The 25288-nt window shown below is 40.2% G+C and overlaps 7 protein-coding genes and 1 long non-coding RNA gene across 16 annotated transcripts; 4 read left to right on the top strand and 4 right to left on the bottom strand.

Moving 5' to 3' along the window:
- Positions 1-385: 385 nt before the first annotated feature.
- Positions 386-2726, bottom strand: LOC124202280 (galactose-1-phosphate uridylyltransferase-like). Of its 3 annotated transcripts, none has more exons than XM_046598598.1 (7): positions 2642-2726; positions 2360-2418; positions 1897-2281; positions 1595-1823; positions 1273-1381; positions 924-1140; positions 386-669 (listed from the first exon to the last, which is right to left on the bottom strand). In XM_046598598.1, exons 2-7 carry the CDS (start codon positions 2379-2381, stop codon positions 567-569), a joined length of 1065 nt encoding a protein of 354 aa, XP_046454554.1. In that variant the 5' UTR covers positions 2382-2418; positions 2642-2726; the 3' UTR covers positions 386-566. The 3 variants fall into 3 exon arrangements, with proteins under 3 accessions (XP_046454554.1, XP_046454552.1, XP_046454551.1); XM_046598596.1 differs by having other exon boundaries at positions 2487-2709; XM_046598595.1 differs by having other exon boundaries at positions 1897-2418; positions 2487-2672.
- Positions 2707-3522, top strand: LOC124202282 (40S ribosomal protein S12, mitochondrial-like). Its single transcript, XM_046598599.1, has 4 exons — positions 2707-2857; positions 2917-2991; positions 3051-3286; positions 3349-3522. The coding sequence occupies exons 1-4, from the start codon at positions 2791-2793 to the stop codon at positions 3457-3459; spliced, it is 489 nt and encodes a 162-aa protein (XP_046454555.1). The 5' UTR covers positions 2707-2790; the 3' UTR covers positions 3460-3522.
- Positions 3523-9572: 6050 nt separating this feature from the next.
- LOC124202277 (protein giant-like) lies at positions 9573-11826 on the top strand. Its single transcript, XM_046598584.1, has 5 exons — positions 9573-9752; positions 9811-9952; positions 10013-10591; positions 10654-10893; positions 10952-11826. Exons 2-5 carry the CDS (start codon positions 9820-9822, stop codon positions 11455-11457), a joined length of 1458 nt encoding a protein of 485 aa, XP_046454540.1. The 5' UTR covers positions 9573-9752; positions 9811-9819; the 3' UTR covers positions 11458-11826.
- A 380-nt stretch (positions 11827-12206) lies between these two features.
- LOC124202278 (protein-L-isoaspartate(D-aspartate) O-methyltransferase-like) lies at positions 12207-13697 on the bottom strand. 5 transcript variants are annotated; one of them, XM_046598588.1, is made up of 7 exons: positions 13536-13697; positions 13288-13373; positions 13088-13224; positions 12921-13025; positions 12728-12854; positions 12583-12668; positions 12207-12504 (listed from the first exon to the last, which is right to left on the bottom strand). In XM_046598588.1, exons 2-7 carry the CDS (start codon positions 13340-13342, stop codon positions 12331-12333), a joined length of 684 nt encoding a protein of 227 aa, XP_046454544.1. In that variant the 5' UTR covers positions 13343-13373; positions 13536-13697; the 3' UTR covers positions 12207-12330. The 5 variants fall into 5 exon arrangements, with proteins under 5 accessions (XP_046454544.1, XP_046454542.1, XP_046454545.1 ...); XM_046598586.1 differs by having other exon boundaries at positions 13288-13443; positions 13536-13693; XM_046598589.1 differs by having other exon boundaries at positions 13452-13692.
- A 217-nt stretch (positions 13698-13914) lies between these two features.
- On the top strand, positions 13915-19857 carry LOC124202265 (transient receptor potential cation channel protein painless-like). Of its 3 annotated transcripts, none has more exons than XM_046598567.1 (13): positions 13924-14470; positions 14586-14830; positions 15923-16384; positions 16457-16619; positions 16886-16955; positions 17013-17081; positions 17161-17203; positions 17274-17559; positions 17699-18007; positions 18066-18295; positions 18361-18972; positions 19031-19324; positions 19389-19857. In XM_046598567.1, exons 2-13 carry the CDS (start codon positions 14720-14722, stop codon positions 19590-19592), a joined length of 2853 nt encoding a protein of 950 aa, XP_046454523.1. In that variant the 5' UTR covers positions 13924-14470; positions 14586-14719; the 3' UTR covers positions 19593-19857. The 3 variants fall into 3 exon arrangements, with proteins under 3 accessions (XP_046454524.1, XP_046454523.1, XP_046454525.1); XM_046598569.1 differs by having other exon boundaries at positions 13935-14387; XM_046598568.1 differs by having other exon boundaries at positions 13915-14830.
- A 42-nt stretch (positions 19858-19899) lies between these two features.
- LOC124202272 (meiosis-specific with OB domain-containing protein-like) lies at positions 19900-21960 on the bottom strand. Its single transcript, XM_046598580.1, has 9 exons — positions 21696-21960; positions 21481-21618; positions 21349-21418; positions 21076-21289; positions 20858-21014; positions 20600-20797; positions 20395-20536; positions 20125-20326; positions 19900-20061 (listed from the first exon to the last, which is right to left on the bottom strand). The coding sequence occupies exons 1-9, from the start codon at positions 21808-21810 to the stop codon at positions 19900-19902; spliced, it is 1398 nt and encodes a 465-aa protein (XP_046454536.1). The 5' UTR covers positions 21811-21960.
- A 227-nt stretch (positions 21961-22187) lies between these two features.
- Positions 22188-24433, top strand: LOC124202270 (28S ribosomal protein S30, mitochondrial-like). Its single transcript, XM_046598578.1, has 7 exons — positions 22188-22719; positions 22785-23045; positions 23110-23282; positions 23342-23509; positions 23580-23786; positions 23847-24070; positions 24145-24433. The coding sequence occupies exons 1-7, from the start codon at positions 22271-22273 to the stop codon at positions 24322-24324; spliced, it is 1662 nt and encodes a 553-aa protein (XP_046454534.1). The 5' UTR covers positions 22188-22270; the 3' UTR covers positions 24325-24433.
- Positions 24425-24996, bottom strand: LOC124202274. The gene is made up of 2 exons (XR_006878027.1): positions 24714-24996; positions 24425-24646 (listed from the first exon to the last, which is right to left on the bottom strand). It is a non-coding gene; the product is annotated as an uncharacterized LOC124202274 (long non-coding RNA).
- Positions 24997-25288: the final 292 nt, after the last annotated feature.

The raw sequence follows: 25288 nt of genomic DNA, 5'->3' as shown, positions 1-25288 counted from the left end.
ACACACAACTTGTGATTTTTCCCCTTTGCGGACGACTGCATCATAGGCTGCTGCTCTCACTCTTTTCTACTAAGACGAATATTGTTAGACGATGCTCTGAGCCCCTCAACGGCCGAACCTACCCAGATGCGGATGTATACAACAGCGAGGCCGGCGTAGGATCGATAAGTGTAAATAATCCAGTGTATCAAATGAAACCATGAGAATGACACGAGAATAGGAAATCGCAGACAGCCGCCATGAAGGATTTTCTTCTGGGTGAAAAGAAATCGATCATCCTCTCTATTCACAGTCTCCTTCTGCAAAGACGTCACTAACTGCCAGAATTGCTTGATTAATCTGCCCTTTTCGCTATAGCCTCTCCGACTCGAATAATTGAAACCAATCAATAAACAATTCGTTTATTTCCGGATGGGCTTTCTCCATATATATATAGATAGCCCAGCACCGCATAGCAACTGTAGTGTATAATGCCAGGAAACCGCATGCAAACTCTTGTGGTTTTCTTCATTGACTCGACATAAGAGTACTACGGCAGAGCCGCCGATGAGAAGGAGCCCTTCTTTTTATTTTACATCGGCTTTGTAATGAACGTCCGGTTGACTGAACAGTTTTTGAGCCGCTTGCTCGGCAGTTAAATCTCGTTGGGCCTGGCCGAGCATCTCGTACCTTGCGAAGATAAAGAAAGAAAAAACCAATTAAAAACGGATGATTCGACGGAGAGAGAGAGAGTTGTGTGTACACACGCATGCATGTTTGTTTGAAAAAAGGGGGGGGCATTTTTTGGGCAGACATCCAAAAGAGACGTGAAATAAGAGAGTCAATCTCACAGGACATAGTCAAACAAATCTATTATTCCTTCTGCTGATGCTGATGCTACTTTGGGTGGGTGGAGGTTAGGTTAGGTTGTATTTGATTATTACCCGACCATGAATTTCTTGACGGACGAAGATCGAAGTAACGGTGGGTAATACATGGCGTGCAGCTGCCAATGTTGATTGTTGGAAAGAGCCTTGCGGCCAGTGGGAGCCCCGTGCCAGCCCATGGAATATGGGAAACTTGTCCGGAACAAGTTGTCGTACTTGATCGTTAGGCGTTTCATTATTTCAGCCAACGAGTGGATCTCCTCCGACGTCAAATCTATTACAAGGGCCGAGTTAGCAAAGGAAAAAACCAATAAAGGGAAGCGCTAGACAGAGCGCTTAAAAGAGACGTAGGGGGAGGGTGAAGGGGAGGAAACGATTAACGATCTTATATGTGTGGTGTACGTACCACACATCCGGATCACGTGACGGAGTGGTAACAACAGCGTTTCAAACGGCCAGATAGCCCACCAAGGAACTACGACTAGCCAGTGGCTGTTCTGAACGACGATCCGTTCCTAAATAATATCAAGGCAATAGAAAAACATCAATCATTGGCAAAGTTGACCACCGAGGAACAAATAACACGGGAATCTATAGGAGCTCTGCTGGATAATATATATCTACTACTTGTGATCCCAGGCTTTTCCAATGGTCATCTCAGCTTAGCAAATCTAACAAGTTTACTTGATGGCAAGTTACATTAGATATATATCTTTGTAGTATAGTACCTGCTTCTTCAACTCGGCATTGATGTAATCGAGCAGCAAAGGTCGGCCGTGGGTCTCGTAGTATTCCCGCTGGTACGAATCTTTGATCCTCGGCTCGTTGGGCATGAAAGACGATGCCCAGATCTGGCAGTGCGGATGTGGGTTCGAGCATCCCATAATGGCGCCTTTATTTTCAAAGATCTGCACCCAATCGTACTTGACACCCAATTCAGTTCCTTGCTTAATCCATCTGCAAAGTTGTGTGTCATCCAATTGTTATCGCATGACCACAGAGATGTCGGTGACGTAAAAAGTCTTTTTACTCATAAACAATGGCCTTGATTTCTTCTATGCTCATCAGTGGAATCGTTAGGTCTGATTTAGGGTGGAAGCACATCACACGGCAAGTTCCCCTGGCAGGTTCAAACTTGAACAGTTCTTCATTTGGTTGATTGGAAGCTGCTGCTTCTGGGATGTCGGGCAACAAGGCAGGAAAATCATTGTCAAAGACAAAGGTTGAATCATATTCTGGGTTTTTCTCTCCATTGGGTCTGTTGACTCCCGGGCAGAGAGGATTGTTGAGATCAAATGGAGGTATTTCGTCTTCATGGGTTGCCTCTACCTGGCCACTCCATGGTCTCTTAAGACGATGAGGGGACACCAAAATCCATTCACCTTTGAGAGGATTATACCTGACGTGTTGATGTTCTGCTCCAATAAAATTCAAACCACAATTTAAAATACTAGTTTCTATAAAAACATGCAGAGTGATAATAACATTCGAACCTGTAAAGTTGAATTCGTCCATTTCCTCGGCGCAAGTTTCAGCCCAACGTGTTAGTCACCTGAAAATGGTGGCGATGCTTAAAAATTTTATAGGTCGTTAGTTGATCGCCACGTTACAATGTACAACCTGTCAGCTGCATGACGTCAGACAAAAAATTAAATGACTAAGAAACGGAAGCGACAAATTTGGCGAAAACAGCAGGTGTTCCAGGAAAAAAAAAAATAACAGGCACGCTGCCATGCGTAACCCATAATCTTAAATTAGGAATTTTCCTCACGCACATTTTTTCTAAGAATTTTTGTTTTCTTTTTTGTTGTTGCTTTCTTTCTCGATTAATTTGGCGCACTACAAGATATCGATTTATACAACGCCATCTAAGCAGAGAGAACGTAAACAACAATTTTCGTCTGCTATTTTTCTTGAAGAAAAAATGACTTCAATATTGCAAAATGTTTTCAGGCTGACTTCAAATATAATCAATTCAAGCAGAAATGCTGGCAAGTTAATTTACTGTTAATAAAAATTCAGTATTTAATACGCCATGAATGTTTTCCAGGGTTACCAATGCTCAGGCAAACACTTGGATGTACATCATCAATCCTCCAAAAATACAATCAAATGCTGTTTACCGGTTCGTAATTGTATAGCACTAGTAATTAAATGAAACTTTATTAAATACCATTATTGCAGGTGAAAGGTCTATGAGCAACCTACTACTTAAAATGCATTTGAAAGGGCCACACAAAAAAGTCAGGCCACCCAAGAATCCCCTCAGCGGGAGTCCTATGCTGAAGGGGGTGGTCTTGAAAACTGTCATCAGGAAACCCAAGAAGCCTAATTCAGCCAACAGAAAGTGTGTGATTGTAAGACTCAGCAACGGCAAGGAAATGTGTGCCTACATACCTGGAGAAGGCCACAATCTTCAAGTACAAAATCTTCTTTTCTCAATCATAACATGAGATTTAACAAAGCTTATTTCATCTTCCAGGAACACAATATAGTGCTGGTGCGAGTTGGCCGAGTCCCAGATCTTCCTGGTGTCAAACTCAAGTGTATTAGAGGTAAACATGATCTTGGTCATGTTATTAAGAAGAAATAATTCAATAGAACAGCAATCGTTGCAGAGCACTAGAATAAAATGGATATGTTTTCAGATCTCTCATATCTTTTGGTACCATTCTTTTTTTCTCATACATTCAACACTATTTAAAAACAAAAACAATCCCCATTTATTAACCTAGCTTTTCTATTCTAGCTTTCAGACAACTCAGTCCCTTTTTTTAAGAATAACGTCTACGTTTTACGTCTGTCTGGCTGCCTCTTCTTGCGATCATTTCTTTTTATTTAAAGTGAACAAAGTCTGATTTTGATATGATAGCGTACAAGTCTACATGCATCCCTCCAGGGGTTCTTTCCCAACTTTGTGTAACATTTGAAGCATCAACCAAAGATTTCAATCTAGCCATAGAATTGAATTTTCGTTGCGCGTCCTCTGTGTTAGATATCTTGAAATTGAGCTGGAAACGGCAATGCCTCCGACTTTCAAGCGATTGAAATGAAGAATCTGAAAGACAAAATGAAATTGCAGATAATTAAATCTACATAAAATCTGCATGAAACAATGTTTCCGCGTTTCGTTTTGATTTCATTTCGAAAATGGGATCGCTAAAAACCATCTAGCGGACAAATTAGGAACACTCTGTAGATGGCGCCATTGGTTCAAATTTTAAAAGAAAATATTCTTTTCTTCTCCGGCTGGAAATTGTTTGGGCGATCGATTTCCAAGAGCCTTTGGGCGTGCATTCATAATTTAAATTGAAGCTCAAACGCGGAATTCTATGAAAATCATTCTAAATTCACCGTCGAATCCCGCTATTACTACTAGAAACAATCGTCAAGCCCACTAATCGAGTAATCTCTTGGTTTTAAAAAATCTCCAGGTCATAAAAACGAATTTAACTGCAAATGGCTACTGCATCGATAAAGCCCCATATAAAACTTCCCTTTTTTTTCTTCTTCCATCAAAATGTATACAAATATGGAAGCCGGAAAAAGAACAAAAAAGGCAGCATATGTGTCGTTTTATACCTGCCCAGTACAGAGGATTACTACTACCACATCTACCACTCTTTGGCCGGTTGACCATCATCATTCAGCACTAAGGCATATATAAACTATAGCCAGGACTTCCGGCGGCTCCTTGTCGCCGCACTCCTAACATACGTATATCCAGATAATTGATCTTGCAACAACCCAGGAAAATAACAACAACAGCCCGCGCTGCTATAATACTCGGAATATAAATAATCCGATAATAATAAAAACAAGATAGCTATATTACAAGTCGACCTAAATGAAGCGTGTAAATTGATCTTGGAAACTGTACAAGTCATGACGTCGATATATACAAGTCCTCTCAAAACTCTCATGATGGTCGCCAACCAACAACATCCAGCTCGAGAAACTAACGGTACAATATTGGTAATTGGAGAATCCTGTGGGAGGAAATGGTTGATGGAAACTGTACATGACTTTTTTTTTCCCTTAGACTATGTTTAAGAAAAAGGGTGTACAAACGATTTTGACAAGTGAGAGCAACTTCCTGGAAAGAAGATGGGCGTCCATTATTTTTAGAATAACCAGCATCTTCTTTTCGGGCGATATTTAATTTTACCATCAACTTTTTAGACGTTTTTAACCACAAGAAGATTTGTTTCATATCAATTCGATGCTGGTGACCTGACTGGGCCAAGTTGCAGCTGCTCTTTGGCGGTTATTATGGCAACAGGGTCCAGTCCTGTACATCCACTAATACATTCGCTGGTGTGTTGTGCACAGCATTGGTAAAATAGGTCAAGCTGAAAAGTGGATAAATATAGAGAGAGGGTGAAGAAAAAAGGGTTGCCCATTGTCCAGCAAGCTGACCCTTCACCCAATGTGTGTTGCTGCTGCTGGCCTGACACAAGCGAAAAAGAGAAACCCAGCTAGCTAGCTAGCTATAGCAGACCCCCTCTAACAGACTCGGGTTAGGTCAACTGGCGTATTGTAAAATCGAGGTCACAGAGCCTCCGGCTGGGAAAGTTGATCCTCCACTTCTTGTTTGGTCATATGTGTGCATATGCTTGGCGTGGCGGTATATAGGCCTACCTACCAGCAACTTTTTTTTTCAAAATGTGCCGGTTGCAACCCTCTCTCTCTGGTTGTTGTGTGCTGTGTGTGCATACAATGCGCCTATTTTCAACCTTTTTTCCACCTTGGTCGCTGAATACACACACAACTTTCCACTCAGGTCACACACAAACTCTTTACATTTTATCTGGACGACGTGCTTATAAGAAAAACCTTTTTTCTTCTATTGGTGGCTGAGCGATGGGTTATAACCCCCGTTATATGTTGATCACATGCACACCGCAAATAAACACACGGCACTTTTCCGCTTGAAAAATATTTTATTTTCAATGCCATTTTTGGGGGGGGAATCAACAACATCCTGTTGCAAAACTTTCACTCTGTTTATTTCGATATAGGATAGATTTTTATCTTTCAATTATCTTTGATGCGTAACCCGCCCGGAATAATTGGACGGTTATTATTGTCAATCTGTCGTCGATAAGATAATTCCCGTTTGGCAATCTGAATTATATCTCTAAACGGTTGTTATTTGACAGATAAGAAAAAGAGGCTGTCATCTCTTTTCCAGAAAAAAGATCTAATTGGGTTGTTATTTCTACAGCTTTTAGTTAACCGAATTATCAAGGGAATTATATACATATCCAAAAAAGATGACGCCATCTGGATAGAAATCCAGTGCGAAACTACAAATCAAATTGATATAGAGAAATCAGACGACCGCGCCCATTCAATAGATGATGGCCATAAAAATCTTATAGACTCATATAAATTATGATACTGCCAAATGTCGGTTGTACACAGCACCTAACCTCCTCTATATGGTTGGAGGATATATAGCTGCTGCTGCTGTGGTGGGGGGGAGGATTATAAGTTTTTGATGAGAAAAGGCTTAAAAAGGTGCGGCCTGCTGCAGCCAGCAACCAACGACTCGAGGTGAAAGTTTATTCTGAAAAGGTTTATTTCAAAAACTTCAAAAAGGGAAGCCGATAGAGCTGCTGCATCCATGGGGGCTGCTGGCTGGATCCTATCCGCAACTCTGGTATACACACAAAAGCGTCCGGCCAACAGATAAGCTCCTCCATGCCAAAAAATAAAATATGAAAAACTTTTTTCTTATAACACACCACCACACAAGAGGTCAGTGCGAATCTTTTGACCTGAAATATGGGGAGAAGGAATGCATTGACCCAACACACACATATCCCAGGCATAATTATACTACTATATTCCGTATACTTCTTTTTTTAGGGGGTTGTGTGAGAGAGATAGATGGGAGGTGATGTATATCCTTTTTTTGAACCATTCAACCTTAAAGGGTAGGTACAGCATATATACCCCTCTGGAGAGAAAATAGAAGCCAAACTGACAATTATAATGGATGACATGCGGCAAGCTTCATTTGCAATTGTATGGGGGCCAACCTATTCGACATGGGGTTCTCTAGAAGTAAAAATGGATATCTAATATCTAGCGGTGTGTCGTTAAAATAAAATTCTTCACTGACGTGAAAGTATCGTTCGGTCTACCAACGTCTGCTGCGAAAGTTTGTTACAAGGAAATTTTCTAGGAATCGCCAAAAGTGACAAATGGGGAAAATCGGAAAATCCGAAAAAAGGGGGTAGAAAAGGGTTGCGTCAAACCAGTTCGCATTTAGTCGTTATAATTGGTTCCCTGGGGTAATAATGTGTTGCATAACTTATGTGTCGGTTTGGGCGTATCTGATTCATGGAATTGGCACTCTATTACGCAAACGTACAAGGATCGACAGGTGAATGATGTCACCAGACTATTTCATCAGGGAATTGATGTGACAAACTAAAGTGCAAAAATTACATTCAAGTTATTTCACATCAAATTTTAAGTAGAACAAATTCAATGATTACAAGGATCGACAAACTATATTAAATTTAAATTATTTCATATCAAATTTGAAGTAGAACAAATTATTAAATTGTAAAAAGGGTTTCTATATACGATTCTATAATTGGAGGTTGGTTGGTTGGGGCAGGTGCTACAGCGTATAAGCTCTCCGATGGCCGGGCTCACTGCTGTTCATTAATCAAGGATCAATTGTTAAACACAATTCAAGCGGCTATTTGGCAAAGAAACAAACTCTATTCTTCTCTTAAATACAAGGCTAGAAACCTTGAGGTTTTACGTTACATACCCTTTAATCCATCAGCAGGATTTTAAGTCTCGATCCATAACACCAAGGACATATTCTATGTATAATAATTGTTATAGATCCTTTAAAAAACAGATTCTCTTGATGAAAAATGCACTAAAAGTTTATTAGCGTCTAACGCAAAGAAGTGAATTGCATAGGCCGTTGACTTTTCGAGCCTTTTGGCGATTGAAATTGCATATAGGATTTTCATTGGTCGTAAAACGTTCCTCCCAATAGACCATGCCAATCGTAAATCTCTGTAGGGTTGACCATTTCAATTCCCACATTCTTTTTTTTTTCCCAGGCTATATTAGCGAAAGTCTAAATTGCAATGAAAGTCCACCCTGATGATATGCGAAGCCAATTTTTACTGCATCCGATTGGCCTAGGCTCGAAAGTAATAAAAATCCAAACATTCCACACACACTGTTTGTTGCATCTAAATGGTTCAACATTCAAAATATGAATAAAGTTAAATTTAAAACATTTAAATTTGTGGCGTCCTTTTTCTCCAGTGGGAATAACGGTACATTTTTTGGTCAGTAAAAATGTTGGTATTGTTGTTGCATCTCAACAGTTATATCCTGAAAGAAAATTTGACCTGAGATGACCTCTCTTTTCTTTTAAGTTAGGTCATTTTTATGGTTTTCTCCAGAGAGATGTGGAGAGAAAAAAGGACATCCTGAGCTGTAAAGAAGCACCGCCATCCAACCAGCAGCTCATTACAGGTCGATGGGCCGATGACCTGAAGACCCCTTTCTTTGTTACCAATATCTTTTCTCTACTTTGGATTATTTATTGTGCCATTTTTGGTTTTCAACACACACGGAGAATAAAAACCAGTTGAACGAAAAAGATCGCGCGAGATGATTTTAGCAGGTCGGTGACCTGTTCCATCCACACGAGTAGAGAAAACCTTCCGGTCGGATTGCTACTCTGTAAACTGAAACACTTATTATTATTATAGTATATTCTTTTGGCTTATAGCAGATGCTGTGCTCTCCTTATGATAGACCCCTGTAGATCTAAAAGAAAAACGGTCATCGACCTGAGGTCAGTCGACGAATAGACAAGTTCAAATATAAAGCAGACATTTTGAAAGATGCTGCTGCTGGATGGTCGATCGGTCATTGGCCTGGTTGACCTCGTTTTTCTTCTTTATTCTTCTCTAATAACTGAGGGTTCTCTCCATCCATTTTCTCCATCTTGACCAGCAGCTTTCTTTATTTTCCTTTTTTCCATCAACTGGGCTAACCCACCACCCCCGCCGCGTGTGTGCAACTCGAAATGTTCCGTTAGAATCCCAACATTACCAAGTTTCTATTTTCGAACAACAGGATAACGCGAAACGAATTTGAGAACACACACAAAAAGTCTGGCCGGTTAACTGAATTATCATGCTCATGTGATATTTTTTAGTCCTATCTAATTTTCCTAGTCGGCCATTTTGATTTCCATGGCGACTGTCAACAAAAATATTATTAATCGATATACGCAACCACCTAGACGATACGATTAGTCTCAAACGGTAAAATGACGTCACCCTTTCTTTCTTAATACAAAATTATGTTCTAACCTAATCGAATCTGAAAATTTAGTTAAGAGAAAATGTGTGTGCAGAGAGAAAACTGAAAAGCCTCGAGGGCATTATGAATCCCATATGACCTTAGGTCATATTGTTTCTCCCCCCTCCTTTCTCCTCCTTTCCCCTTGTTTGACCCTATATACGTTTGCAGCAGCATTACCACATAGGGTTTAAAAAAGAGGGGGGTGGGAGAGAAAAAAGGAGGAGACACACATGCTTTGGTAGGAGAAAGAAAGGGGGCGGTCCCTCCCCTTCCCCCTTTTTTTAGAGCCATTACGAGGTCAAGCCTTCAGCTATGACCTCGAACAGTTCTCAACCCGTGCGCGTGTGCAACCTTTTTTCGTCAGTCGAACTTTGCCAACCGCACAGGCTAGTCGCAATATTCGCGAACCTTGAAAACCAAACTTGAAAATATCATCATTTAATCAAAAACTGTTTCGACTATTTCAAAACTTGTTGGTTTTTGTTTCACTCTTCATTACGGAATACCTATTCCCCACCTCCCAAGGTAAGATGACTAATATACCTCGTGGTGGAATTGGAATTTTAATTGATTTGCGATTTAGGTTTAAAAGATGTCGAGCAGAGGAGAAGAAACTCAACACTGTGATGAAGAACGACCCCGGCCAGTTCGTTTCAGCATTTTTGGTCAAATTCAACAACAGCAACAACGAGCTTCATTATCTCATCATCACGTGTCCATTAAAGGTATAATTAGCATATTAACTTAAAGTTTGGATTGAATTACAATGTATCATTTTGATGCAGCTGAGAGTGGAGAATACATGGACGACCGTTACCATGACGACGAGGATGTTCATCCGGAATTGGAAGATGGTGAAGATCAGCCATTGGATTTTTCGGCCAAGAAACCTGAACCTAAAATCACGGCTAAAGTTGCCGTGAGGCCGAGCAATGGTCACGATCATCATCAGGTTCAACTTCATCATAGTCTACACGGGCATTTCCCGACGCCCAGCTGGGCGATGCCGGCCACCAGTCATTCGAGTGAGAGCGGAGTATCGGATTTGTGTTCTAATTCGCCTCAATCAGACAATGAACCGCCCATGGCACCTAAAAGTCCGCTCGGCGGATCTCCCCTTGCCCAACAACCGCGTGAAATCCAGCAACAGCCACAACAACCCAACCGGATGCCGCAAGTGACGTCTCCTTTACCCGCAGCTCTTAGCGCCATCTATGGGCCATTGGCGGCTCTGCAGAACAACAGGAACGCTGTCAACGGCGGAATCGATCCGGCTATTACTGCCGCAACTACCCAACTACTTTCCAATTTAGCCGCAGTCACTAATGGTGGAAAAGGTGGCAAAAATCCTCGACCATTTAAAGGTAATAAAAATTTGAATTTCAAACATTTGGAATTTTGTATTTTAATCATTTTATTTAAACAGCTTATCCGCGTGATCCAATGAGTCTACCGTTGGGTCTTTACGGCCTGCCTATGGCCGGCAATCACAATGCTGGCGAAGAAACTGTCATGACCCAAGCGTCTAATGACGCGTACGCTGAATTCCGTCGCCAAATGTTGTCGCAGGTCAACGCCACAAAGTCGAAACGCAAAAGCATCAATGAAAATGGCAATAGCCGTCCCAGCAGCGTCAATGGCGACAGCGATGATGGAACCGTTCATGGTAATTTACATATTCTTTTGTTGTGTCAAATAGGTATTTAATGGTCTACGTTTAATAGGTCACAATGGAAACGACAGTGACGTCCCTGAAGCGACTCACATTCGCGGAACTGTTTCTGTGACGGACATGCGGCTGATTAGCAACGACGATGATTCCGAGCATTCAGCCAACGATTCGATCCACGTACCTAGTGGAGGGATCAAATCTCCTGCCATTAATAACAACGTTGGAGATTTATCTTTATTGGGTACGTCACCCGGGGGAGGAGGAATGATGTCCGTTTCGGCCATGGCTGCCACCACTTCTGGCAATTCGTCGTCGAATGGCAGCGGAGGCAAGAAGCGAGGCCGTAACGGCGAAGAGATCAAAGACGAAGCCTATTGGGAGAGGCGAAGGAAGAATAATGAAGCTGCCAAGAGATCCCGTGACGCCCGACGTGCCAAAGAAGATGAAATCGCCATCCGGGCCGCCTTCCTCGAACAGGAGAACCTCAAGCTCCGCTTCGAATTGGCCAATCTCAAGAACGAAACAGCCAAATTGCGTTGTATGATTTACAACAGTTAGAAAAAAAACGCGCACACATTTCTTCATTTATTAAATAGTATTTCGAAGCGGGAAATCACAATTCCTTTTTTTTAAAAAAGAATAATACGTTATATCGGTTTGTAATTAAATACGGAATTTTGTACGCGCGAGGACAGCGTCTTAATAATTTATCGTGTCGTTTTTTTTTTCCTTCTCATTATTTCACTTTTCCACATACTTTTCTGATATGCTAATTAATATTCATGTCGCCCCTCGGCCAATCATAGTGCAAAGCCTTGATGAATTTAAACTTTAAATGATTCTCAGTATGTCATGTGAGGAAAAACCTTCGTTTATACGTAAAAACAAAAGTTTCTCTTCCGGCGTGCAACCGCGTACAATATCGTACATGAATTGTCTCCGTGTTTTTTTTCTTTTCTTTAAAAATTGTAATAACGTTTTATTCGTTTTCGGGGGAAATTCTTTACGCTTAATCACTGTCATTTCGTAATTATTTTACTCGCCCCTCCCCCCATTTGCCATGTCCCTTCCATCATCACCTCATCTTCTCCTAATATTATAGAGAAATTATTAGCTTTAATTAATAAACCACAAAATGAAAAAAAAAAAAAATTATAATTTTCCCGTGCTGCCCTTACGAAAAGTTGCTGATCAATTGTAAAACCCCTTGTGTAATGAAAAAGAAGTGCTTTAATAAAAATTGAAAAATTTGTTATAAAAATTGAATGGACTCCGTATTATCCTCAGCCAGAATGGCCCATTAGGAATCGCTTCTTGTATGCATGTTATTTGATTGTCTTGAATCATTTGTTTTCACTGAACAGCGAAATTCAGACATGGAAAATGATAATTCATAAAACACTTTTGAGAAAGGATTCGTCGGACATCCGCTTAGTACGGCCATTGTTGATCCTTATCAGTCAAAGGGACGTAAATGACGCCCATCAAGGATTTATGCTCGAATGAGCCGTCCTTTCTTTTGTCGATTTGTTCCAGCGATTGGTTGCCGCCTTCAGGACCCACCGGAACGACTAGCCGACCGCCTGGTTTCAGTTGAGCCATCAACTGCCGATTTATAAATGTTTTTTGACGAAAAATCAGTCGTTATTAACACTTGATTTGTTTGAATGTTTATTTACCCACCTCGTAAGGCAAAGTTGGAACAGCAGCTCCAACGTGAATGGCGTCGAAAGGACCTTCTTCAGGGTAACCTTTGCGCCCGTCTCCAACTGAATCACAATTATATTTATGTTTTTTTCTTGTACTGTTGAAATCTATGACTCTTTACCTAACAATTGAATACGTTTCGAGTGTAAAAGACTCAGCGCAACTTTATCTTTCTTGACGTTAGCCAGAGACTCATCTACAAGACCTTTTATATGGTCGATGCCAGTCACCCGCCCTTTTTCGCCCATCTAAAAATTAAAATAGATGAAATTGCTTGAATTGGAAAAGTCAATATATGATCTGCAATGGAATACCATCAGGGCCATGCAGACAGTGAGGTAACCAGATCCTGATCCAACATCAAGGGCTTTGGTTCCGTGCAGCAGATGATCTTTCAACGCTTCAAGAACCGCAGCATGCTGAAAAGTACCACACACAGTTAATTTGCATGAAAGGAATGATTGAAAGAGTTAAATATCACCATGTGAGGGGCACTGATGGTTGCTCCATATCCGATGCCCTGAGGGGCATCCATGTAAGGATTGTTTTGAGAATAGTGTTGCCTGTCTACTAGATTCATTGCCGATTCCACTTCATGACTTTGGATGACACGATTACCTGCCAGCAATTAAAATAAGGTAATTATTATCCTATTTTTCATTAAATGAAACAAGAAATTACGCTTGAGTTGTGCAACCAAGTCATGGTTGTTGACACCGTGGGATCTCCAGGCCATGGCTGAAAATTTTTGAATTCCGCTCCAATAACTAAGAAGAGAGACGGCAGTAATCAAAGTTCGTCTATTCTCTAAGCGCATCTAGATTATAACTGTGCCAACTACACACAATTACAACGATGAAAACCTCAAACGTTGCTGACACCTTGAAACGTCGACTGGTGACCTATATGTAGTGATGAAACGTACGTACCACGAATGTTTTGATAATATTTTCCCTCACGTAGTACACACCTCGACTAAAAAAACTAAATATATTAAGCTCTTTTGCGTAATAAAATCCAATTAAAAGTAATACCCCATGCAACTTCAAATGTAAACAAGTTAAAGCCACCTGGCGGCTAACTTATTAAACGATGAAATAAACATAAAACTGACATTAACATAAATCTTTTAATCTAAACAGTTTTAGAACAGCAAATTATTTTAAAATAATAAGAAAAAATTCTCTTTTGCAATTGCAAATTTTAAACTAAGAGATTAATGATTTTTTAAAAAACCTTGTTCATTCAGATCGATAGTTTAAGCCACGTAATCGATTTCCAGAAGTTTCCCGTTCGTGAATCCACATCCCGAGAGACTTTCCCAACGAAAGTAAAGGGATGTGCACCGTTTGTCTTGTTCTCCCGTTGGGATGATGTGGGTGGAACTTAACAAAAAAAAAAAAAAAAGAAATAAAATATTTCTCATTGTCGACAACGATATATAAGCCAAGGTATATAAACTGGAACCACTGCTGCAACGAAAGCGTTTGTTACCAAAAAGTTTCCAGTTGGTCGGCAGCGCGTAACCAGAACGGCACGCGCGCGCGAGTCGGTCTCTGTGAATTTTACTTGTGCCCGTCATACCATTCGCTTTGGGTGATGTGTTAACATGTCCCCGTGTGTCCGGTTCTAATTTGTTCCAACAAAAAGAGGAAGGAGGAATTTTATTGATTGTGGAAGATCGCCAAGAAGAAGAAAAATCGACTTGGATAGAAACCGATCATGCGCGGTTTTATTTACCCTCCTCGTCTGTGAGTGCTGGAGCAAAAGAAGATCTGACGGTCGGTGTGTGTGTATTGTGAATCGAGTGCCTATCGGATAAAGTGCTCGATCCGGTTACTCGCTGTGGCATTTACGTTGCAAGGTGTGGTCACGCCTGCCACACACTGCACATAGAATTCTCATTTAAGTTTTAAAAATAATAATCAGGTGACAGAGTCTTCGCTGCAGTGAACCTGTTCTTTTTTTAATTCATATAGCTGACCGTGAGAACCAGTTCAACTCGTTGGGAACACCACCTGTGTCATCGGCCACAGCTCCCGGCTGTTTATATTATCTTGACCGGACCAAAGTTTTCTCACCATTTTGAAATAAAACAATTCCACGCGCAATAATGGAGCGACGAAACAGCAAATCGGATCGGTCGGCCAAGTTACTTCAATCCATCCAGCAAGAAGAAATCGAGACATTCACTGGCATCTTATCGACAGCCACGCCGGATGAGGTTATTCTCTTCCTTCCTTATGTGTTTTCTATTCGTCAGAAAAATTGTGTAGACTAAACACAATCATCGTATTACAGCTGACACGAAAGTTCAGTGTTTGAAAGACGAGTCGCACGAAATAGACCCCAAGGGTTCGTGTGTATATCCGGAGCTGGAAGGAAAAGAAAAAAAATGGGTTTTCAAATAATTGGTCACGCGTGACTTGGTCAAAGGTTGAACGAGCAGAAAGTTCATCCAAATGAAAATGTAAAAAGTTTTTCTCCATTTTGTCGAAACAAGATTTTCTTTCTTTTTCTGCATTTCATTTAAAGAAAAAAGAGATTCCAAAAATGTTGATGATATCAGATCGAGGAAAAAGAAGAAGGGCGGATCTGATTAAATCTCCCAAATATGGCGGACCTTTAGTCAACGCCTTTTTCGCTATATTCGTTTATCCTCGTGAAAATATGTAGGTGGAACAAAAACAGAATCGATAAAGTGCATCGTTAATAATAGACAGAGAGCTAGTATATATATGTAGAGTGCGACATGACCTCCATTTCCAACCTTATCACGCCCATATCCTGTCTGAATGTTTTATAAATTTAACCCAAAAAGGGGCCGGTTGATCTCCGGTGATGACAATTATTATTGTTGAATGACAAGCTACGCATCTTCATCCGCCGCGATCTAATTTCCGAGGGCTTTTAGAGCTTGCGCAAACATATACACACGTATTAAAACAGGCGGAGTAGTGTTTACATCAAAGGTAAATAAACTATGAGAGAGAGAGTCGATCCAGCATATGTTGTTCGGGTTCGAGAAACTCTCAACAGTTGATGAAATTATACCTATTTTTAGTGGAGAATGTTAAACTCACTTATACATTTTTTGCCCCGTCTGCATAACAGATGGTTTTCTTAGTGCCCTACCCTCTAGTCACGCTCACGCGGATATATTCCAGCCCCCCTGTAGAGCGTCTTTTATCCTACACTAGATCACGATTCAAATCAGGCAAAGTGCCCAATGGAATTCGAGTACAAAATGGCTTTTTTTTGTCCATATCACTCAATCATCGTATCTTTTTTTTTAAAAAAATTCACGATCATGTAGATCAACAAAGTCCATGGATTCCCGCACGATATTACGTGTCTTCAGCTAGCTGTTCAAAAGGGACTGCTGGCTTTTGTGGAGCTTTTATTGGACGCCGGAGCGGAGGTGAACGATTTCAACACCAAGAGGAAACTCTCGTCCATCCATCTGGCGATGAAGAACAACCGACCAGAAAGCCTCGAGCTTCTTTTAAGATTCGGAGCTAATGTCAATCAGCGTGAAGGTGAAGGTCGTACACCTTTGCACATCCTCATAGGCCAATGGAATAAAAGCGGATTCGAAGAATTCCGGTGGTCGTATTTCGATTTGCTGCTATCTCAACCGGCAATTGACATCAACATTCAAGATAATGGCGAAGCCACTCCGCTGGAACTTGCCGTTCACAAGAACTTGAACCAAGTGGTTAAGAAATTATTTCAGGCCGGCGCCGTCGTTAATCAACATGTCCGCCGAGCGATGGAAGTATGTACGCGTACAAGTTGCACAAGTATACATGTAATAAAACATTAATGAATTCACGAATTAATTACATAGGAGAAAATGCCAGATTTACTGGCCGAGTATCCCGAAGATGAACGTGCAGCTAATAATAATCCCGACGAGATCAACAGCGACTATTTAGAATCTGAAATTTGGAAAGCTCTGAGAAATAGTAACCAGGAGCGTTTTCAATCTCTTTTAGACACGGTTCAAGCAGGTATATTAAACTTACCATAAGTCTGTAATTATCAATTGGATACGGGTCATAATGAGTCGGCAGACGATGTAATATAAAGTCAACTGCTTAAATTTAGCAATAGCCTGTCATTAGTGTGTCGTAATAACTTGAAAGCATATAAAGACTCATTGCTTGTCATTTTCTCTTTTGTGATGTATTAAGTATTCATAATGAGTGTCTTGGGACCTATGTAAAAGTTTAAATTTGAGGCCATTGTCATTGAGAGGATATTGTTGGGGTTGCAGGTGGCGTGGGCACGAGTGTCAACTTGAGCACGTCAACATCAGATCACAATCCAACTCTTCTTCAATATGCGTAAGTTAATCATAAATGACGATTTCATCAATATGTATTAAATGGAGATATATTTAGATGTAAATGGCAGATGCCTTGGGCAGTTTCTTCTCTACTGGCAGCGAGAGTTGATCCAAATCAAACCAGGTTTGATTTTGCATTTATTTATTCTGATCTGTATCAATCAATTTATTCTATCTGTATCAAAATCATGCATTTCATTTAGCAACATGAGTTCCACTCCGGCTTTAATGGAAGCAGTCCTCAGAGTTAGTGGCTATATCTATACTCTGACGTAAAACAGTGACATGATTAAAATGAATCCTTTTCGTTTGACAGGGTAATGTTGAAATTGTCAGGATGTTGGTGTATCATCCCCACATTCTTCTAGACGCCGTCGATCACGTTCATACCGGTCAGACTGCACTGCACAAAATCGCTCAAAAACTGCACGACGCCAACAGCGCAGATGAAAAAGCTCGTTACGTTCAGTGCCTCCATATTCTGGTCTCGTCTTCCAGTATCCAGTCTCGTGACCCAGGCAGCAGCACTACTTTCTCATCGGTCAACGTCAATGCGCAAGACGCTTTTGGCAACACGTCGCTCCATTATGCCGCCCTCTCTGGTATATACATCTAAAAACCCTATTAAGGATCATTAAGGTTTCATCTTTATTAAGTCAAGCTCTCAACATAATGGCCTTGCACATTGATTGCATTGGTCACGGTCTATTCAATAATACGAACCCTTTTTATCGATTTTAGGAGTGGAGGAGGCTGTGCTGCAATTACTCAGCAGTGGGGCCAACCTGGGCATTAAAAACCAATTGGGAGAGACGGCCGTCAAGAGGATAATGCCGTCAACGTTGGAAACATTTCTCGATTCGTGTATTCGATCGAAAGACGGAGAAGATGTGTCATCACAAAACTTTAGCATCACTTTTGATTATTCGCTGCTGGCTCCTCCAAGGCCGATCCCTCATCCACCTCAACAGCTGCAACCGTCAGAAACGGGTATTACATTTTCCAACCACAATGATGCGGTTGAATCGATTAGCCTTCACAATTCACAAGGTAAATAATATCTAGATTATTTATGAATTTTATTTTTTAAACTTTTCGTAAATTGTAGATGAGGAAGAAAAGATTTTCCCAGAATGTGAAGCTCTTTGGCATTTGAGTACTTCAACCAAACACCAATATCTACTTAAACATCCATTAGTGACGAGTTTTCTCATGCTCAAGTGGCACAATATCAGCAAATTCTATTACATGAATCTCCTTGTGTACGCACTGACCATGCTGGTCCTATCCACCTACATTTTATTGCTCCATTCCGGCTACGAACCGGAATCCCTTCGGGTAGAGATCTATCCTATTTTTTCAATTGTATTTAAATTATTCACGGTGTATATTTGTCATTCAAGATCCCGCTGGCAATTTTGTGGTACGTGCTCGGATTTTTCATCACGATCCTTCTAGTTAGAGAGTTTTTCCAGCTAGGCATCGCTCCACTTCGCTATCTCTTCAGTCCGGAAAACTACGTTGAATTGGTTATGATGGGATGCACCGTTGCGGTGCTGGCCCATTGGGACGATCCTGATCCGTGGCGCCACGTCTCCGCTATCGCCATATTGTTGGCATGGACTGAAGGATTACTTCTACTCGGTCGCCACCCACAGCTCTCCATTTTCGTCACCATGTTCACCACCGTATCGCTAACTTTTCTGCGTTTGCTCCTCTGGTATTCCGTCCTATTGATCGGCTTCGGTTTGAGCTTCTTCATCGTCTTTGGTGGCGAGAATAAAGCGGAAGATGGCAAAGAAGCTAAAGAATCAGCTTTTACCAATATTCCCGTGTCACTGCTTAAAGTGGTTGCCATGATGTCGGGTGAATTGGAATATGGCGATTTACCTTTTGATGCCAGTCCCTTCGTCAGTCGATTCATCTTTTTGGCTTTCCTCTTTCTCATTACAATTGTCCTGTTGAATCTACTTAACGGTATGGCCGTATCAGATACCCAATCTATACAGAGCAAGGTATTCATTTTCTTTAGTTAATTTGTGTCAAGTTAATTAATTCATTTGTTATTTTCAGGCTGAGACTATCGGTTACGTCTCAAGAGTGGAATTAATTTCCTATCTGGAATCGATGTTGTTGGGCGATCCTTTTCATTTCCTGGTCGACTGGCCGCCTTTTGCCTTTATCCGTCGACATTGTCCGTCCTTTAGTCCATTGTCCAGTCTCATGCGTGGTAAATCGCTGCGTCGCTTCATAAGAGCTGAAAGTGCAGTCTTATTCTATCGATGTCTTCCTAATAAGACATTTACTGTCTATCCGCGCCGCAACAACATTAATAATCAGATCTCCCCCATCAATAATCCTAACGAGGTAAGATCTTTCCTTAATAATCACATTGATTAGATGATGATGACGAATGGTTTATTGCATATAGCAAATGAGAACATTCCGATTGGACGAGGATATTATACAAAATGCCTGTCAGAGAGTGCAAGAGAACAAACAGCAGCGTTCCCTGCAAGAAAGCAACGCGCAAATTCTATCTGAAGTAGAAAGATTGCACTCGGCTCTACAGCTCTTGCAAAATCAGCAATCGAAACTCTTCCAAATGCTTCAGAATGGCAGTCAACAGTCGTGAATTAACGCTCCATTAGTGGCTTGACTGCTTGATTGTGTTCGACTATTACGCACTATACTGCCTATATACTTTTAAGCTATAGAATTGCCTTTCTTGTTTCACATTTAATATTTTTGCAGACCAAAGGTGTTGATGAATAACACTGGAACAAAATGTATTGTTATTGCTCTGCGAGTTTATACGAAAACATAAAGACTTCAATGTGTTTGGCTTGAAAAAATATTTCACTTTGCGAAATAATAAACTAAAAAAAAAATATTTCAAATATTGGGGTACAAAAATATGGAGAAAAACGTTTCACAAGGTTTTATGGCTTGGCAAAAATGACTGGCTCCAAATGAATCACATTCATATTTTTCGTTCCATTAACTCGGTGCTCAATTTGAATTCCAATCTCGTAGAACTCGAACCAAAAACGATTCACCAATTCCATCTTGTCTTCGTCCGACATCGAAATAAAGAGCTCCGGCTGTGGAAAACAAATAAATTATTCAATTGCCAAGTTTAGTACCAAAGTTCCTTGACTTTATACCGTAACTTGGCCGAGTATTTGAACAGCAAAGTCGCCAGAAATGCGCAACCACTTCATCGATCCGGTCGAGTCGCCAATGGAAATGTTGAAATCAAAGTAAAGCTGGTCGTTGGATTCTTTATTGCGACATGTTTCGTTGATGCACATTGGAACCGACTTGAAATCCAGATCAAGAAATCCACTCCGTCTTCCGCAATGCCCACTGCAGTAACATAAATACTTGATCAGCTAAAAGGATCAATATGGAAGAAAGGGAGAAGAAGTCGTTACCATTTGACGCTGATTGCTCGATCCAAATTAAATGTCATAATCATGACATGATGAAGAACAGCTTGCTCACGACCACCTGGACTAATTCGACTAATAAAATCACCCAGAGCAGCAACATTTCCTTGTTTGATAGCCTTGTTACCTTAAAACACAATGTGGTATGAATTTTAATTACTAGAACATTAGTTTATGAATTTGATTTTACGGAAGAATTGTTCAGGCTGGATTTGCTGGAGGAAAGCGTTCATCAGTTCGTCCGGATTGAGCTCAGTTGCATAGTTGGCTAATTGATAACCCTCTTCCGTATTTGGATCGATCGTGAGGATAGTGCGGGATGTTGTGGCTAAAAACTTGCGGTTCGTGTTCTTGTCCACTTGCAGTTTCACGTTGGTCAGTTGCATAACTTGGACGATAAAGCAAAGATATAATTTTCTTATTTCAGTAAGTATTATTACATCATTACCGGTAGCAAAGGGTTTCCATTCCGTCGTAAACACTTGACAAACAGAATCCCATAGTACCAATGTAATGAACATTTCTTTATCTGATTGATCGACGAATTTAACCTCCTGGCGGCGGGCTTTGCGATCATTGACCTTGAAATCCAAAATTGGACCCACCTAAGCAGGCAAACAAAATTTTAGACAAACAAAATAAAAACATTGTAAATTAACTTCATACTTCAGCTACTACAGCAGTGAGGATAACGAAATCGCCTTCTGAACGTTTAGTATCAAGCATCAAATCTCTTATCGACACCTTTTTCGATGGGTCTCTCAATGTTGGGGGAGTGTGGAAAGAATTTTCGAGTGCGTTGGTGATGGTGTAGTCGTAATCGTCACCGTAAGTGTCAATCGACGATGAATATTGTAGATCCAAATGAAGTTGGTGTTCGCTGAATCAAATTTCAAAATGTAAGACTTATTTTAACAACCTTGGCAACGAGCAACAAACCTGGTAACTTCGGGTAGAAAGCCCATGTTTTTCATTTCGCTGACAACTACTCGTGGGTTCGATATTTTGACTGTCGAAAAACAAACGTTTCTCAAAGTTTTCTTTAATTTTAGGATTAATTAAGTGTGTTACCGTGAGCACCGATGAAGCACAGGTCAGACAATGGCGTCACGTAATCGACAGTGCCCCAGCAACTCACGTTTATCGAGTCTTGATTTTCGTCGCAGATGGTAAAGTTGAAAACGTATCGCTTCGTGGCTACAGTTGTGGCTGTGTTCAAAAGTAATTTGGAATCAGGTTTTAGCCTCACGAAAATATGAGTAAAGAATTCAAAGAAAGTCAATTACCATATTTAGTTGGAGTTGCTTTAGGTCTTTCAGCGAATACAATGACTCCGATCACCGAAATTCTGGAAGAAGTCAAATCTGTCTGTAGAGCAGAAATTAGAGTATGTTCTTCCATTCTAGCTTAAGATAAAGCACCAAATGTTGTCAAACAACAACTTTTAATGTATAGCAAGGTAATCAAGCTTATTCAAACTCAGTAAATTGCTGTCTAACTTCCAAGCCGAAAGCTAGATCTGTGACCGTCTGTGACTGAAAATGAAAGGAAAGTCAAGAGGAGAAGAGGAAGTCAAGAGAAAAAAAAAAATTCGAAGAAATTCGAATCGAATAGAACACCGCCAGTACAACGTTGCTCAAATATTTTTGTCAAATTATTTTGAATTTCAATCTTTAATTTGTCTCTTTAACAATTTGAAGTAGTTTTTTATGGGAAATCAAATTAATATTGAATAATCGAATTAAAGATTCATTTTCACGAAATATACTAATTCTCGGTTGCCGCCATCACAGACAGAAGGCTGTCTGTTTACATGTGGTCAGCGTGAAATTGTGAACTACCGGTCCAATAATTTTGGATTATGGCCTTCAAACTTTCTGTAGCTAATGAAGCTACTAAGAAATCACTGATCTCACAATGTAGAAGAATTTCTAGCTATTTTCAACCGAGTGAAAGTGAATATGAAAGTAAGCCTGTTTATCCACCGATTTTGGATTTGAGTTATGAGGCTCGTAAAGAAAGAAAAATCGAAGAGATAGCCCAGAATATTACAAAATTAGGTACAGTCGAAGAAAAACTAATTGAGCTAAATGCACCCAAATATTATGGATGGTGGGCTCTTAATTTGTATGAACGGGTTATTTCCTACAATGCCCTTCCTTTCACTCAATTCGCAACAAGGACTTGTCTTGTCAATGAACTTCCTTCACTCTACAATGATGTGGATGAAATCGCTTTAAAGTCACTTCCTATTATTAAAGACAAACTCAATGACTTACTTCTTCAGGAGTTTGAGTATGTCTCACCAAGGTATATAACTTTAAACAATTCCATATAAAATTAAGTTATACATTTGAAGTAATGATATCTAATAGAACCAACCGAAAAGGAGAGACCAAATCAGAAGCAACAGAGTCAGATAGACGTTCAAGGAATTTCATCCCTTTGCTTAACAGATTACTAGTCAATCAACTTAGCCAACACAATGAAGATCTTCAAACAACTGAAGTTGATTATGAACCAAGATTGGAAGCCTTTTGGTCATTGGGAGGAATTGAGCCAGGCAAAGTTTTGAAAAATATTCGTGAAAAGAATGAAAAATTCCATAAGGGCAAAGCTGATGATCCCATTGACAGGTGCAGAAACTAACTCAAATCAATCAATTATATTTTAACAATTGCTTAACATTCATTTTGGTAGACCCATTCAATATTATGGAAGTCCTCGCTTGAGTTTGAGGCATAACAAACCACTTCCTCAACTACTTGATAGAAATAGTGGCCTTAGTGTGGAAGGTACCGTTCCCAGCTGGAATCTCGACCCACGCGTTATGGGATACAAATACAAATTTTGTCGTGCCGTTAATGTACCAGGTATCCAGTATTTCATGTGAGATAGTTTAATTTAAATCTTAACAATCTAATCCCCATAGGGTTCTGGCCTGGTACTGAAACTCAACACGGATACATGTCCTATTTGTCCCGTGGTTACTTGAAGAGACGCGACGAGGAATTGTCCATGTCTGATCATCAGGATGCTTTGCACGTTCAGGCTATTCTTCATTCCTTTGCTTGGACCTTGTCACAAGCATGCTACTTGGGTAGGCTATCGTCTTGCGTGAAGCTGAATTTATTAGCAATTTTTAATGTACTGTATTGCATTTTGGGTAGGTTTCGGGCCATATACTGAACTCACGTATCCGCTGAGCACACAGACCATCATTACCGATGGGCAAAACTATTCATTTTCTGCGTATCAGCTGAATACTTGCGCGCTTTATAACAAGCATTCTGGAGACGCCAATCCCCACCGAAATGTTTGCTTTAGCACTGACGAAATGAAGTTATATGACATTATAGAAGATGGACAAGTCAAAGGTATTAACGTGGAAATGGAAGGGTTTTCTTTATAACACATTTCCTTTTTCAAAAATGTAGGTTTCAATGACGACGTTCTTAAATCTTTGATCAAGTTCTACCTGATTAAACCGACTGAGCCCCAGGTGAACATGCGACCATATTTGAGCCCCGAGTTGTACATAGGAAATGTCAGCGATACTGAAAAGCGTCAGAAGACAGAAAAAAATTTTAAGTTTTTGGTCTCTAATCGACCCAACCATATCCTCAAGGACGAAATTTATCAATGGGAGAAAATTTACAAAGTATATCTTAACGAAGGAAGCCTTTTTTTATTGCTTTCAGAATACGTTCTAATTATTTCTCTTTTTTTTTAAAGATTGATCATGATACGAGACCAATGGAGAAGAAAATTCGATTCTTTGAAACTGGAGATCCTGCTCCAGGAATGAAACGATTGGACGATTTCAATCCAAAATATGTGCCCAAGCATTTGCAAAATCCACCCAAAAGATCCCGTCGTGGAAGATTGCCCGTTCAACCCTCCATTAAACTCTAGTTCACATATTTATCTTTCTGGAATACTGCAACAGATTGGCATAACAAATCAGCAAAAAATCTGGCCGGTTTGTTAAGATTTACCTAATAAAGACATTTCCTTAGAACAACACCATGTATTTAAATAGATGTATTAACAGTGGGCGATGATTATATTAAGCGTGAAATTGATTAATAATTGTTGGAAATGGACACTTTGGCTAATTTTTCCAGGGCTTCATAGATCCGCGTGGTTTCGGCATTTTGCTTTTGCTCGTTTTCTTCTCTTGCAGAAACTGATTTGTTTGATTTCCCAACATTCTTCCCCAGTGAATCCCATACCACTAAAAAGATAAGATGGAACTTTGTTAAAAATTTACTTGTGATTAATTTAAATTGATTTAGACTTACTCGCTAAAATTTGGAGGATGGTAACCATGAAGAAGGTGACACTGAGGATACCCATGTAGTTGCCGACATTATCCCAATATGAGCCATTTTCTTCCAATTTTCTTTCAGTTTCGCTAAGAGCTGAATCCATTTTGTCTCCTAGCTGGAGAAGTCCACAGTTTTGAAGGTAAAAATTTATTTCTATTTGTAGTCGTGAAGATGGTCTATTGAGGCTGACAAAGCGAGATTGATTCCCTTCTCTTTGGACGTCTGAAATGGAATGCCTAGCTTCACCGCTTGTCGCAGCGGTGTTGATTACCCAAGTCTGGGTGAATAGTTTTCCGGTTTCAGGAAGGACCGGAAATATTCAGCTTCTCCTGATCACGTATTCTAAATGATCTTCGGGTCAGTAAGCTCTCTGGGGGTTCTATTAGGATGCAACTCGTGTCTTCTTTCATCGTTGCACAGATAACGGCGCTCTACAATGACGTAAATAACCTAGTGACATTCGACCGACAGTAAATTTCCGGGATGCAGTTTCAAAAATATCTGAAAATCCTTTTAACGGTTTATTATTTTTGCTTGTTTTCTGCGCA

This window comes from Daphnia pulex, chromosome 9 (assembly GCF_021134715.1).
Source record: "Daphnia pulex isolate KAP4 chromosome 9, ASM2113471v1".
In the NCBI taxonomy this organism is placed as follows: Eukaryota; Metazoa; Arthropoda; class Branchiopoda; order Diplostraca; family Daphniidae; genus Daphnia; species Daphnia pulex.
This window is presented reverse-complemented; position numbering and strand designations above follow the sequence as displayed.

Coding starts and splice junctions, on each gene's coding strand:
- LOC124202277 (XM_046598584.1), top strand. CDS start 9,820: ATGTCGAGCAGAGGAGAAGAAACTCAACACTGTGATGAAGAACGACCC. Junction 9,953..10,012: donor TCATCACGTGTCCATTAAAG/GTATAATTAGCA, acceptor ATTTTGATGCAG/CTGAGAGTGGAGAATACATG. Junction 10,894..10,951: donor CGATGATGGAACCGTTCATG/GTAATTTACATA, acceptor TACGTTTAATAG/GTCACAATGGAAACGACAGT.
- LOC124202265 (XM_046598568.1), top strand. CDS start 14,720: ATGGAGCGACGAAACAGCAAATCGGATCGGTCGGCCAAGTTACTTCAA. Junction 17,560..17,698: donor CCATTATGCCGCCCTCTCTG/GTATATACATCT, acceptor TATCGATTTTAG/GAGTGGAGGAGGCTGTGCTG. Junction 18,296..18,360: donor ACGAACCGGAATCCCTTCGG/GTAGAGATCTAT, acceptor TTGTCATTCAAG/ATCCCGCTGGCAATTTTGTG.
- LOC124202272 (XM_046598580.1), bottom strand. CDS start 21,810: ATGGAAGAACATACTCTAATTTCTGCTCTACAGACAGATTTGACTTCT. Junction 21,619..21,695: donor AGCAACTCCAACTAAATATG/GTAATTGACTTT, acceptor TTTTGAACACAG/CCACAACTGTAGCCACGAAG. Junction 20,798..20,857: donor ATGGAAACCCTTTGCTACCG/GTAATGATGTAA, acceptor TTATCGTCCAAG/TTATGCAACTGACCAACGTG.
- LOC124202270 (XM_046598578.1), top strand. CDS start 22,271: ATGGCCTTCAAACTTTCTGTAGCTAATGAAGCTACTAAGAAATCACTG. Junction 23,046..23,109: donor GCTGATGATCCCATTGACAG/GTGCAGAAACTA, acceptor TCATTTTGGTAG/ACCCATTCAATATTATGGAA. Junction 23,787..23,846: donor AGAAGATGGACAAGTCAAAG/GTATTAACGTGG, acceptor TCAAAAATGTAG/GTTTCAATGACGACGTTCTT.
- LOC124202282 (XM_046598599.1), top strand. CDS start 2,791: ATGACTTCAATATTGCAAAATGTTTTCAGGCTGACTTCAAATATAATC. Junction 2,858..2,916: donor CAATTCAAGCAGAAATGCTG/GCAAGTTAATTT, acceptor AATGTTTTCCAG/GGTTACCAATGCTCAGGCAA. Junction 3,287..3,348: donor GAGAAGGCCACAATCTTCAA/GTACAAAATCTT, acceptor TTCATCTTCCAG/GAACACAATATAGTGCTGGT.
- LOC124202280 (XM_046598595.1), bottom strand. CDS start 2,381: ATGGACGAATTCAACTTTACAGGTTCGAATGTTATTATCACTCTGCAT. Junction 1,141..1,272: donor TCACGTGATCCGGATGTGTG/GTACGTACACCA, acceptor CCCTTGTAATAG/ATTTGACGTCGGAGGAGATC. Junction 670..923: donor GTCAAGAAATTCATGGTCGG/GTAATAATCAAA, acceptor TATCTTCGCAAG/GTACGAGATGCTCGGCCAGG.
- LOC124202278 (XM_046598586.1), bottom strand. CDS start 13,423: ATGCGCTTAGAGAATAGACGAACTTTGATTACTGCCGTCTCTCTTCTT. Junction 13,225..13,287: donor CTTGGTTGCACAACTCAAGC/GTAATTTCTTGT, acceptor AATTGCTGGCAG/GTAATCGTGTCATCCAAAGT. Junction 13,026..13,087: donor CCATCAGTGCCCCTCACATG/GTGATATTTAAC, acceptor GGTACTTTTCAG/CATGCTGCGGTTCTTGAAGC.